Source organism: Enhydra lutris, unplaced genomic scaffold (assembly GCF_002288905.1).
Source record: "Enhydra lutris kenyoni isolate GAN:26980312 unplaced genomic scaffold, ASM228890v2 scaffoldscaffold101, whole genome shotgun sequence".
Lineage (NCBI taxonomy): Eukaryota > Metazoa > Chordata > Mammalia > Carnivora > Mustelidae > Enhydra > Enhydra lutris.
This window is the reverse complement of record NW_019154185.1, coordinates 1800493-1812458: the sequence shown is the minus strand read 5'-3', so window position 1 is coordinate 1812458 and position 11966 is coordinate 1800493. Positions and strand designations below refer to the sequence as shown.

The 11966-nt window shown below is 44.9% G+C and overlaps 1 protein-coding gene across 2 annotated transcripts in view; it reads left to right on the top strand.

Moving 5' to 3' along the window:
* Window positions 1-4240: 4240 nt before the first annotated feature.
* Window positions 4241-11966, top strand: part of LOC111139350 (solute carrier family 9 member A6) — a 51910-nt gene continuing 44184 nt past the window's right edge. For both annotated transcript variants that reach the window (XM_022491614.1, XM_022491613.1), the window contains exon 1: window positions 4241-4586. In XM_022491614.1, coding sequence (XP_022347322.1) covers window positions 4241-4586 — 346 coding nt within the window. The remainder of the gene's footprint in view (window positions 4587-11966) is intronic.

Genomic DNA, 11966 nt, shown 5'->3' with positions numbered 1-11966 from the left:
TCTGCAAACATGGAGATTTCTTTGGTCCTCAGTTAAATTTGAGAGACATTCACTGATGCTCAGATGTGTTATATTTTTTAAAAAAGATTTTATTTATTTGACAGAAAGAGAGAGCACACAAGCGGGGGAGTGGCAGGCAGAGGCAGAAGGAGAAGCAGGCTCCCCACTAAGCAGGGAGCCTGATCTGGAGCTCGATCCCAGGACCCTGGGATCATGACCTGAGCCGAAGGCAGACAGTTAACTGACTGAGCCATCCAGGGGCCCCTTAGATGTGTTTTATTGAATACCTCTTTGGATTAGACCTTATGCTAGATGCTGTCAGTAAAGAAATAAGTAATGCCTGGTTTCTACCCTCAGAGTACCTATCCATGATCTGCGGAGTAACAAACATGTAAATCAAGCATGACAGTATTTCATGAGGGCTAAAAGAAAGAGTTGCCCAGTGGGCTGTGGGAGCTCATACAAAGGGCCCCAGACTCAGCCTGAGGGCATCCTGGAAAGCTTAGTGACCTCTATACTGAGTTTTGTCAGAGGAGCAGAGGTTAGGTGAGGAAAGGGTTGAAGGACATCCAAGCAGAGGGAGCACATGGAAAGGAACATACACGTATGAAACCACGTGAAGCATTCAGGAACCCACAGAGTTCAGAATGGCTGAAGCAAATGATATTTGGGGGGAAAGGGTGGGCTATGAGGGGAAGAAGCGGTAGGGAGTCGGGGCTCAGGGAGCATCACAGGTCAGGCTAAGGAGCCAGAACTGATGACAGTGGGGTCACTGGAGGGTTTGGAGCAGGGCTGTGCTATATATAATCAGATTTGTGCTTCAAAAAGATCCCTCTTGTAGAAGTGTGGGAGGACAGTTGGTAGAGGCCAAGGCAGAAGTCAGCAAACCTTTCCCGTAAGACCAGCCAGTAAATAGTTTAGGCTATTTGCAGATTCTACAGTCTCTTTGGCAGCTACTCAACTGTGCCTTGTAGTGCAAAAGCCACCACAGACCATTAGTAAACAAATGGGCACGGCCGTGTCCAATAAACCTTTACTGATGGACACTGAAATGTGAATTTCACGTCATTTTCATGTGTCACAAAATGTTCTTCTTTTGACTTTTGTACAGCCATTACAAAAAATGTATAAAACATTCCCAGTTTCAGGCCATACCGAAATGGGTGGCAGACTGGATTCCGTTGGCTGTACGTTGCTAATCTCTGGACTAGCAGATGGGAGTGTAGAGAATGTAGGCAACTCTTTGGAGAAGTTCATTTCTGATGGGGAGACAAAACTAATGTGGTAGTGGTGGCAGGTATAGACAGTGGCCCATTTCTCCGAAGAGATCTGGAAATAGTTTTGGAAAACAGAAAGAGACAGTGGGCCAGTTTTGTAAGAAATGAGTCATGGGGATGAAAGGTACAGCACAGGAAATACAGTCAGTGGTATTGTAATAGCGTCACATGGTGAGGGATGACAGCTACCCTTGCAGTGAACACAGCATAACATATAGACTTGTGGAATCACTATGTGGCACTCCTAAAACTGATAATGTGACACTGTATGTCCACTAGACTTCAATTAAAAGAAAGCTAGTGGACAAGGAGCCATTGAAGTTGGTGGAGGGAGATGATGGTTGGAGTAGATCCTGGAAGAGGCAAGTAGGAGGTGATGGAATGCAGAGCACAGATTGCAGTGTATGTTTCTTAAGGGAAGAGGAAACATATCTTTCACTGAGCTTGGAAGAGAGGAAGAAAGGTGGGGTCCCCACAGGATAGCTAAGTAGGTGGCAGGGTGAGGAAGGCGAGGACCATCTTCTTGAGGATCTTGATTTTCGCAGTGAAAAAGGAGACAAGGCTCAAATTCCAGGTGATTTATCAGTATGGACATTGAATCAGCTGGGATGAAGGCAGGGCTGGGGCGGGGCGTGGATGCTGTGACCCAGATGCCCACATCCTCCGTGAATGTACAGGAGAGACGAGGAAATCATTAGGGGACAAGGAATGGAGAGTGTTAGAGCTTAAAATGAGGGCTGGAGGAACGAGGAGCTTGGAACAACAGTGGGGAAGTGAGCTGAGTGGCAACCTCTTCAGGCCACAGGATACAGGGCGGGAGTTGCACGTAGGTATTGTGCGTGTGTAAGCAGGATGGTGACACAGCACCGCCTGAAACAGCCGCAGAGCTCGTGATGTCCTGAGTGAGATTCAAGGAGCTGTTAAAGGAGGACATCTTGGGGACATCAGTGCAGCAACTGGTTTGGGTTGAGCGAGGGGTACATTCTCAGGTGAGCCAAAACTCATGGGGATTGGCCCACTTGGTAGAGTTATTGCCCCATCAGGATTCCTCCCAGAACTGGATATAAAGAGGTGGTTGGGTGGCGGGGTATGGGGGGTGGGTAGCTGCTAGGTCGCTGGGGCCTGTGGACAGAAGGAGAGTCTGGCGCTTGAGAATATTTTCTTACTGGTCAGGCAAGCAATCTCTGACTTCAAGTTTGTTTGTTTGTTTGTTTAATTCCAAACACTCAGAGACTGAAAAATGATTTTGTGCTGAGGCAAAACAGCCCAAGAGTAGGTGGTTAGGCCTGAAGAAACAAGTAAATGAATTTGGTGGGTCTTCTGGGGTGATCAAGCTAGGTCTGGGGAGGGGTCAGTGGGAAGACTGGGAAGGATCCTCACCTGGGTTTCTTAAAGGCCAGCCCTGTGTGCACAGGGCAGTGTGGTTAGGCCGGAGCCAGGGTATAGGGGACAGGCAGGCATGAATTTCTTAGGAAAGTGCAGATAGTCCCAGGTACTAACAGGAGAAAATGGGCTTCACAATCCCTCGGACAGTTCCTGACCTGCTAGGGACAGAATTTGGAGTTGAACAACCTGTTCTAGGTCTTTTTTATTTTTCTTCTTAAGCTCTCTATCCTCACAGAACTTAAAGAGATTAAAATGAAGAGCCAGTTAACAGGAGGGAATCCAGAATGGGGTAGCTTGGAGTTACCTGGATGTTATTTGTCTTAGCAAGGGGGTGATATAGCATTTAAGAATCAGGACATCTAGGCAGAATGATAGGAATTGGATTGATAGTATGCAAAATTTGAGAAGGAATTCATGTTTGTAAGGGGGAATCGAGCTCACTTCAAAGCAGTTCTAGTTTTTGAGCTTGGTAGGCCCTTCAACAGGATGTGATCAGTATGCCGCCGCAGCCGCTAGAGGCCTGAAGGGAGAGTGACAGGTCAGGGCTGGGGATTTGTAGTGCATTCATGTAGAGGTAGAAATGAAAGTCCAGAGAGAACAAAAAGCCCACACAGACTAAGGTGTGATTTGATAAGTATGGAGAAAATAGGAAGCCACTGTTCTCCAAGAGGTGAGAACTGTGAATCTTTCCCTGTGGGTGTGAGGCGTGGAAAGGCTGAGAATAGAGAAAATACTCCTGGAGGCAGAGAGATGAGAGATGGTGTCAAAGGTGACTTCCCAGCTGGGGAAATCTGCATTGTAACAGCAGGAAAAAAGGAGCAAGGAGAGAAAGAAATGCACCACACCTCAAAAGATTTCCTCTTTGGGAAGGAGAGGAGTGGTTTAAAGCTTGAGTAAGTTTGAGCACACACTGAATCTTCTTTGCGAGATGGACGAGTGTCTCTGTACAGGTTCCTGATGTGAGAAGATGACTCGCATCTCGGGTGGTTTACATATAAGGAAAACCGAACGTACACACACTCATATTCCTTGCCTTTGAGTCAATTCTTTCATGAACTACTACAGTGTTGGTTTTTTCCCAGTGAGGACAGAACAAGGAGAATCCGATTTAAATTACAGAGATGGAGTTCTAGGCGTCCCCCAAGGGGACAACTTCTTATCCAGTTAAGAGACACTGGGGGACAATATTGAGATGGGTTATGAAAGCTCGATTCCCCTGAGAGCTCTAAGAATAGGAACAAAGTAGACCTAGCTGGATCCGCCTCTGCTTGATTAAGCCGAGCTGAGGTTTCTTTTCCAGAAAGCCGTGGGCTGGATGCGACAGCCTTTCGTTCCCTGGAAGCCCCCGAGTGTGCGTATCCGAGGCTGGGGGAGCCGGTGCGGTGGAGGCCCGAAGGGCAAAGGGATGGGGCCGAACCAGCCGGGAGTGTCGCGTCCCCTTTAAGAGCGGCGGCGGTGGCGGCGGCGCGCGCTCCGACGGCTTCCCTGGGGCCCCGCCCCTTTCCCGTGAGCCCTCGGGGAGTGGTCCGACCGCGGGCGGCTGCGGGTGAGGAGCGGGGCGGGGGGCGGGGGGAGTCATGGCTCGGCGCGGCTGGCTGCGGGCGCCCCTCAGCCGCGGCCGTGGTGGCGGCGGCGGCGGCGGTGGCCGCGGCCCCGGGGCCCACCGGCTCATGCGGCCGTTCTGGTTGCTCCTCGCAGTGGGCGTCTTTGGCTGGGCCGGGGCTTTGGACGGCGCCGGCGGAGCGGCGAGAGCCATGGATGAGGAGATCGTGTCCGAGAAGCAAGCCGAAGAGAGCCACCGGCAGGACAGCGCCAACCTGCTCATCTTCATCCTGCTGCTCACCCTCACCATTCTCACGATATGGCTCTTCAAGCACCGCCGGGCCCGCTTCCTGCATGAAACCGGCCTGGCTATGATTTATGGCAAGTGCCTCAACCCATGTCCGCCCCCTGGCGCTCCCCCTTTCTCTGCCCGCCGGCTGCTTCGCCTCCTCTCCTGGCCCTGCTCGGCCTGTGTTCAGCTCCCCTTCTGATTCCTTTCATTTTCTGCCTCGCTTTCCTTCCCACCCCCGTTTCTCAGCCTCGTCCCCCCTTTTTCTGCTATGCCCCCGTTTCTCTGCCTCACCCAATTTCCTCAGCCTCGCCCCCCGTTTTCTCTGCTTCTCACCCCCTTTCCTTTGCCTGTCCACACCTTTTTTCCCCTCCGACCCCACCCCCTTTTTCTTCCGCGCACCACCCCCCGCCCCCCTCCCCCGCCTCTGCCTACCAAGCTTGGGACCCGGGACTGAGGATGGGAAGGGAGTGGGTGCGGTGTCTCAGATTGGGCTGGGGACTGGGGGAGGGGAAGACAGCGTAGCGATCTATTTCTCTGGGGTGTCAGTTTGTTTAAGGTCCATTGAAGCTGCAGTAGTATCTCTACCGCTCAGGATCTGGCGTCCTTTTGGAGCCGGAGTCCACCTATACCCATCACCCAGCTCTCGCTACGCCCTGTCCTTTCGAGGTTGAGAATGAAAACGTTACCTCCCTTGTAGCCCAAGTGAAAACCCGAATGCAGAAGAAGCTACCAGGAAGGCTTAGGGTATTTTTAATGACATCCTGATTTATTGTACTATGCTCTTAATATCTGATTAGGATACGTGTAGTCTACCGTCCTAATCCAGGCATACCGAGGTGAGGACAGGAAAGAGTTAAAAATCTCCCAGCAGTGTGTTGTACTATACAGCGATCAGGACAGTTCAGCCAAACAGTGTTTAGGAACACCACGCATATGCGGTATGGGTGACTTGCTGGTGCCGTAAGGTTATTGACGGATCATTGAGTAAATGGTTTCAGTTCTGGTGTCTTAGTGTGCTTTCTTTTTGAGGTTTCTTATTTATGTATTTTTATATTTTGGTCTTAAGGCAAGAAGAGCAAATCAAACCATGGGCTCACAGGCATTTTGGCCTGCTGGGAGGCCTCGTGAGTGGTAAAGATGCTTATTGCTGACTGTCTTAATGTGACTGTGAGGGTAGATGGCTGAAGAGATGAGGATGGACAGACAGTCCTTTCAGTGAGGTCCGTGAGTGAAGATTATCTTCATATGAACAGGCTTAAACTGATGAGCTTGCTGAGCTTTGTTTCCCAGACTTGCAAATAGGTAGAAGCAGCCTTGGCACAAAAGAGACATTTCTCCACGACCCCGCTCCCCAGCCCTTCCCAGTAAATACAGACTTCTGGAACGTGCATATGTGCATCTCAAGAGTGGCAAAACAAGGTAGTTGTGTGCATCAGGAAAATACATGAACTCAGGCTTATTTTTCATCTGTAAGGTAGTACGATTCTAAGCCTGTGTGCAAATATCTCTGCTCCATAGGATTCTTAGTTTCTAGACATATTGGGTAGTTTTCTTACTTCATATTTTTTTGCATTTTACTTGCAGTGCCCCTTAAGCTACACCTCTCTCTATATATAATTTCTCTGTATAACAACATATGATTTGTATTTGCTATACTGAATGAACATTTGCTAGTTAGCCAACTATGGCACAGAAAATACAAAGAAATAGAAGAGCCCCTCCTTCAAGGCACTTAGCTTCCTTGGGTAGACAGGTCACATAAAGAAAATAATGGCATCTTGGGACACCTGGGTGGCTCAGTCGGTTGAGCCACTGCCTTTGGCTCCGATCATGGTCCTGGGATCCTGGGATCGAGTCCTGCTTCGGGCTCCTTGCTGGGCGGGGAGTCTGCTTCTCTCTCCGCCTCTGCCTGCCACTCTGCCTGCTTGTGCGTCCTCTCTCTCTCTCTCTGACAAATAAACGAATAAAATCTTCAAAAAAAAGAAGAAAGAAAAGAAAAGAATGGCATCTTAAATTCAGTTAAATACCAAATGAGTATTATGGTGTTAAAATAAGGAGCTGATCATAGAAGCCTCTTTGCTCCATATGGGGAGAGTATGATGCAGTGGTTAAAGGTGCAGGGCTTTAGACCAGAGGTCCGCATTTTTTTTGTGTCAAGGGCCAGAGTGTAAATATTGTTGACTTTGTGGGTCACATAGGTCTCTGTTGCATTTTCTTCTTTTTTTTTCCTTTTAAGAAAGCTAAAGAACATTAAAACTCTTCTTAGCTCTTGGGCCACACAAAAACAAAACCTCACTATGGTTTGCCAACTCCTGCTTTAGAGTCAGACCAGGGTTTCTGTCCCACTGTGCTAATTGTTCTATGTGATCTTAGGCAAGTCCCTTACCCTCTTACACTGTCACCTGTAAATTGGGGGAAATGACAGGAGGGTTGTGAGGAAGAAATGTTTTTAGCTTAGTATACCTGACCCCTAAGTAAATGTTCAATAAATGATAGCTTTGATACTATTATTATTGCTGTTATATTGCATTTTCTCAGACCAGGCTCAAAACATTTCTTTTAATTCATTAGTCTTATAAGTTAAGAGGCAAACACAGTTTTTTTAGTATCAAATACAGACTTAGAATTGCCCTGAAAATATTTGCTCCTTGGTAGTTGATGTCATTAACTTCCTCTAACTCTTGAGCTAAATAGGAAAGTGGGATTACTGACTGCATTTCCTGACATTTCTGGTAGTAAAAGGTAACGGAGTAGCTTAGTGTTAGTATTTTGTGAAGGAAATACAAGGGTGTCTCTTGTGGAATATCAAGTGGAAAGGTGTTATCTGGGAGTCAGATCTGGGCTTGATTTGCCACGACTTGGCATTCTTTAGCCTGTTCCATTTTCTCAGTACGGCATTGGGGGCTGTGGATAAACAGCGTCCTGAATAACTCCCAAGTCCAGTTTGAGAATAGGTGGGATTGGGTCAAAGTATTTTCAGTGCCATAGAAACCGATGTTTTCTAATCCTAATTACTGTCTGCCATTTACCTTTTCTTTTACTCTTAGACCATCATAGCTGTTAATATACTAACTTAAGACCTGTATTTTTCTGCTTGACTTTTGGATGAAAAGGCTCCTTACTCTGCGACTATCCAGCCCTCCACGATTCAGCCCACCAATGATTTTATTTCTGTGATGTCAGTTTAGCTACCTAAATCCTGGAAGAATGCTATTTAAAATAAGCCTCTCCTTTATCTTTTTGAGAATCAAGAGTAAAAATGAAAAGATTAAATTGTGATCAGTTTCTAGATTGTAATATAGCCTAATTGCTCTAGTTACAAACACAATGTGAAAGCACCCAAGGGTTCTGTTCACTGGGCTAGCTTGCTTAAGAAGCTTAAAAGTGAGTCACCATTAGTAAAAATTGTCAGGGTAGTTAATTGAGTCTGAAAAGTGATCACTCACTGTAGTGTGTTTACAGATGCTATAGAAAGCAAGAGACAGGAAAGAAATATTTTGCCTGAAACTTCCAGCATCCAGAGTCCTATGCTTAACTGACGTGATTCATCAATAAATATTATTGTCTTTGACATATGAGATATGATGGGAAATACAGATATGAATCATCATCCCTGCACACAAAGCACTTAGGATCTAGTGCCTTAATAGATAGTGTTCATTGAGCATTCTAATGTGTTCATTTAAACCCCCTAACAACCTTGTGAGATGGGTACTATTATCTCTCCCATTTTACGTATAAGAAAATTGGGGCAGAGAGAGGTTAAATGACCTGCCTGAAGTCACATAATTTGTAAGTATTGGGCCAGGATTCAGACCCAGTCAGTCTGGCTCAGAAGCCCCATTCTCTTACCCCCTAACCTTATTGCCTTATATTGAAGTGATAAAACTTAAGTATAAAGATAAACAGTATTATCATCACAACATATAAGGAAACTGAGGTTCAAGCAGGGTTTATTGACCCTAAGATCACAGACTAGAACTTGATGGAGCTAGAATTCATGCATCTGACTTTCAGACTTGTGCTTTTCTGCTGTACTAAATTTCATAAGATCATATATGTAGAGAAATAATACTTAGGTTGTAGGAGTTTTGGAGGTAGATTGTGAGGGAAGGCTATGAGGGAGTAGAGACCTTAACCACTGGAGCAGTTCATTGTGACATGAGATGTTTAGAAAATTGGAGACTATGGACTCTGAGAAACAAACTGAGGGTTTTAGAGGGAAAGGGTAGGGGGATGGGTGAGCCTGGTGGTGGGTATTAACGAGGGCATGGATTGCATGGAGCACATAAACAATGAATTTTGGAACATTGCATCAAAAACTAATGATGTATTTTATGGTGACTAACATAACACAATAAAAATTTTAAAATAAATAAATAAGAAAATTAGAGAGGCTTGGGGTGCCTTGGGGGAGCTCAGTCTGTTAAGCGTCCGACTCTTGATCTCACCTCAGGTTTAGATCTCAGAATCATGAGTTCAAGCCCTGTGTTGGGCTCTATGCCAGCATGGGATGTACTTTAAAAAATAAAGGAACTTTAGAGAAGCTTTGGAGGTAGAAAAACCAGATTCAGTGCTGGTTTATCACTTAATGCCAAATACTGGTGGCTAAGTCATTTATCCCCATTTTAGAGATAAGGAAACAGTGACTGAGAGATTTACAATAATATCTACTGCATAAGGTTATGAGGGTCAGATAATACATGCAGAAAGAATTAAGATGGGGATTGTTTAGTTCAAGGTGCTAAGTGAGAGAATTCCCTTCGAAAAGAGGTTGATCTTTCCCCAGAGGGGGCTAAAGAGAAATGAGCTGGTGTTGACATGGAGAGGCTTGGAATTGAGGCAGCTTACATCAGATGGCCTGTGGCTTCTCCAAAAAGGAGATAGTGAGATTGAAGATTTGAGAAGGACGATAAAGGTTGGAGGAGCTGCTGTAGAAAATGTGGTAGGAGACAAAAAGTTGAATAAACACATGTAAAACTAACCAGAGGTCAGCAAAGGCCTTGCCTTTTTTGGTTGTCTTGAAGCCGAATTAGTTTTTTTTTTTTAAGATTTTATTTATTCATTTGACAGACAGAGAGATCACAAGTAGGTGGAGAGGCAGGCAGAGAGAGAGAGGAGGAAGCAGGCTCCCTGCTGAGCAGAGAGCCCGATATGGGGCTCAATCCCAGGACTCTGGGATCATGACCTGAGCCAAAGGCGGAGGCTTTAACCCACTGAGCCACCCAGGTGCCCCTGAATTAGCTTTTAAAACAAAATCTAACAGCATTCTTCAAGAAGTAGACAAATATTATATAATAAATACACGCACATACATATGTGTATATAAATCTCTGTGTACATACATACACATGTTAATCTGTAGAAATTTTATCAATTTTGACCACATTTGATATCCCAGCAATATTCCTTCCATATTTTGACTGTCAGAGGCTTTTAGTGTCATAGCCTGGGAGAATGGGCTGAGATCCCTTAGAAAACCAATTTCCATTGACCGTGAGCTCCATACAGTTTTGGGACCCTGGGTGATACACTGAGTTCTTTATCCCTGGGAGGGGGTCCAGCACATGAGGGTCAGGAATGTGTAGGAGAGGTGGGACCTTTCTGTTTTGTGAAGGATATCTCTTTGAGATTGTATTCTTTGTTGCCTGTTAGTGATAATTTTACATTTTGTGATATCAGTATTTTTTTGTGCCTCTGTCTGTGTAGGAGGCTGGAAGTTTCTGCCTTATCCCCGTAACAAAGCACTCTTTTTGTGTACTGCTCTTCACTGAGAATTGCTTTAACTCTCTGATTACAATTTGACCTTTCACAGAACCCAAATTAACTTGAACTATCAACTTTATTCAGAGAAATTCCAATTTTTCAGATGTCTGATGCTGTAATAAAAGCATCTCAGTTTTTTCCAACCTAAGTAATTATTCTCCTTGCTGAAGTTTTAACTGCCAAAGTGTGTGTTTCAAATTTGTCCAAGCGCTGAGCCCTCCTCAGGGCACGCAGTGACATCTCAGCTTTGAATCGGAGTGCAAAACTGGTGGATACCATTCCTTCCACAGTCGGCCTTAAGGACATGGACAGAATTTGTGCCGCTGTTATCATTATTTTTTTTGTATTTTTTTATTATTTATTTTTTTAAATAAACATATAATGTATTTTTATTCCCAAGGGTACAGGTCTGTGAATCACCAGCTTTACACATTTCACAGCACTCATCATAGCACATACCCTCCCCAATGTCCGTATCCCCACCACCCTCTCCCGTCCCCCCTCCCCCCAGCAACCCTTAGTCTGTTTTTTGAGGTTGAGTCTTTATGGTTTGTCTCCCTCCCATGTTATCATTATTTGTAGTAGCTTAGCTATGATATTGGCACAGAAATATAAGGGGGGGTATGACTTTTACTGAGCCTCTTGATTAGGAGGCCTTACAGGATAGTAGAGAAAAGAGCTCTTTCTGTATCATATAGGCAGGGGGACTATGGATCTATAGCTTTTGCTCACTGAGGTTGTGCTTATGAAACCCAACTCATACCCAATCATCCCTTTCTAATTTTGTATTCTAGAGGTTAGCTACCCTCACAGTGTATCTTTTATTTTTTTTTAATTTTTAAATAAATGTTTACTTCTTCACTAATTTCTTCCACCTCCCACACCCCACCTCTGGCAACCACCAGTCTGTTCTCTGTATCTATGAGCTTGGTGTTTTGTTTTGTTTTAGATTCCACATATAAGAAGGATCATAAGGTATTTGTCTTTCTCTGTATGACTTACTTCACTTAGCCTAATGCCTTCAAGGTCCAGCCATGTTATTGCAAGTGGCAAGATTTCATTTTTTATGACTGAATAATATTCCATTATGTATATACACCACATTTTCTTCATTCATCCATGGATGGACACCTAGGTTGTTTGCCTGGCTTGGCTATTATAGGTGATGTGGCAGTGAAATTTGTGGGTACATATATCTTTTTGAGTTAGTGTTTTTGTTTACTTCAGGTAAATACTCAAAAATGGAATTGCTAGACCATATATGGTGGGTTTTTAACAATTTTTTTGAGGAACCTCCATGCTGTTTTTCATAATGGCTGCAACAGTTTGCATTCCCACCAATAGTGCACAAGGGTTCTCTTCTCCACAGCCTCGCCAACACTTGTTATTTCTTGTCTTTTTGATCTTAGCCATTCTGACAGGTGTGAGGTGATCTCATCATGGTTTTAATTTGTATTTCCCTGATGCTTAATGATGTTGAGCATCTTTTCATGTACCTACTGGCCATCTCTGTGTCTTCTTTTTTTATTTTTTTATTTTTTTTAAGATTTTATTTATTTATTTATTTCACAGAGGTCGATCACTAGTAGGCAGAGAGAAAGAGGGAAGCAGGCTCCTTGCTGAGCAGAGAGCCCAGTGTGGGTCTCGATCCCAGGACCCTGAGACCATGACCTGAGCCAAAGGCAGAGGCTTAACCCACTGAG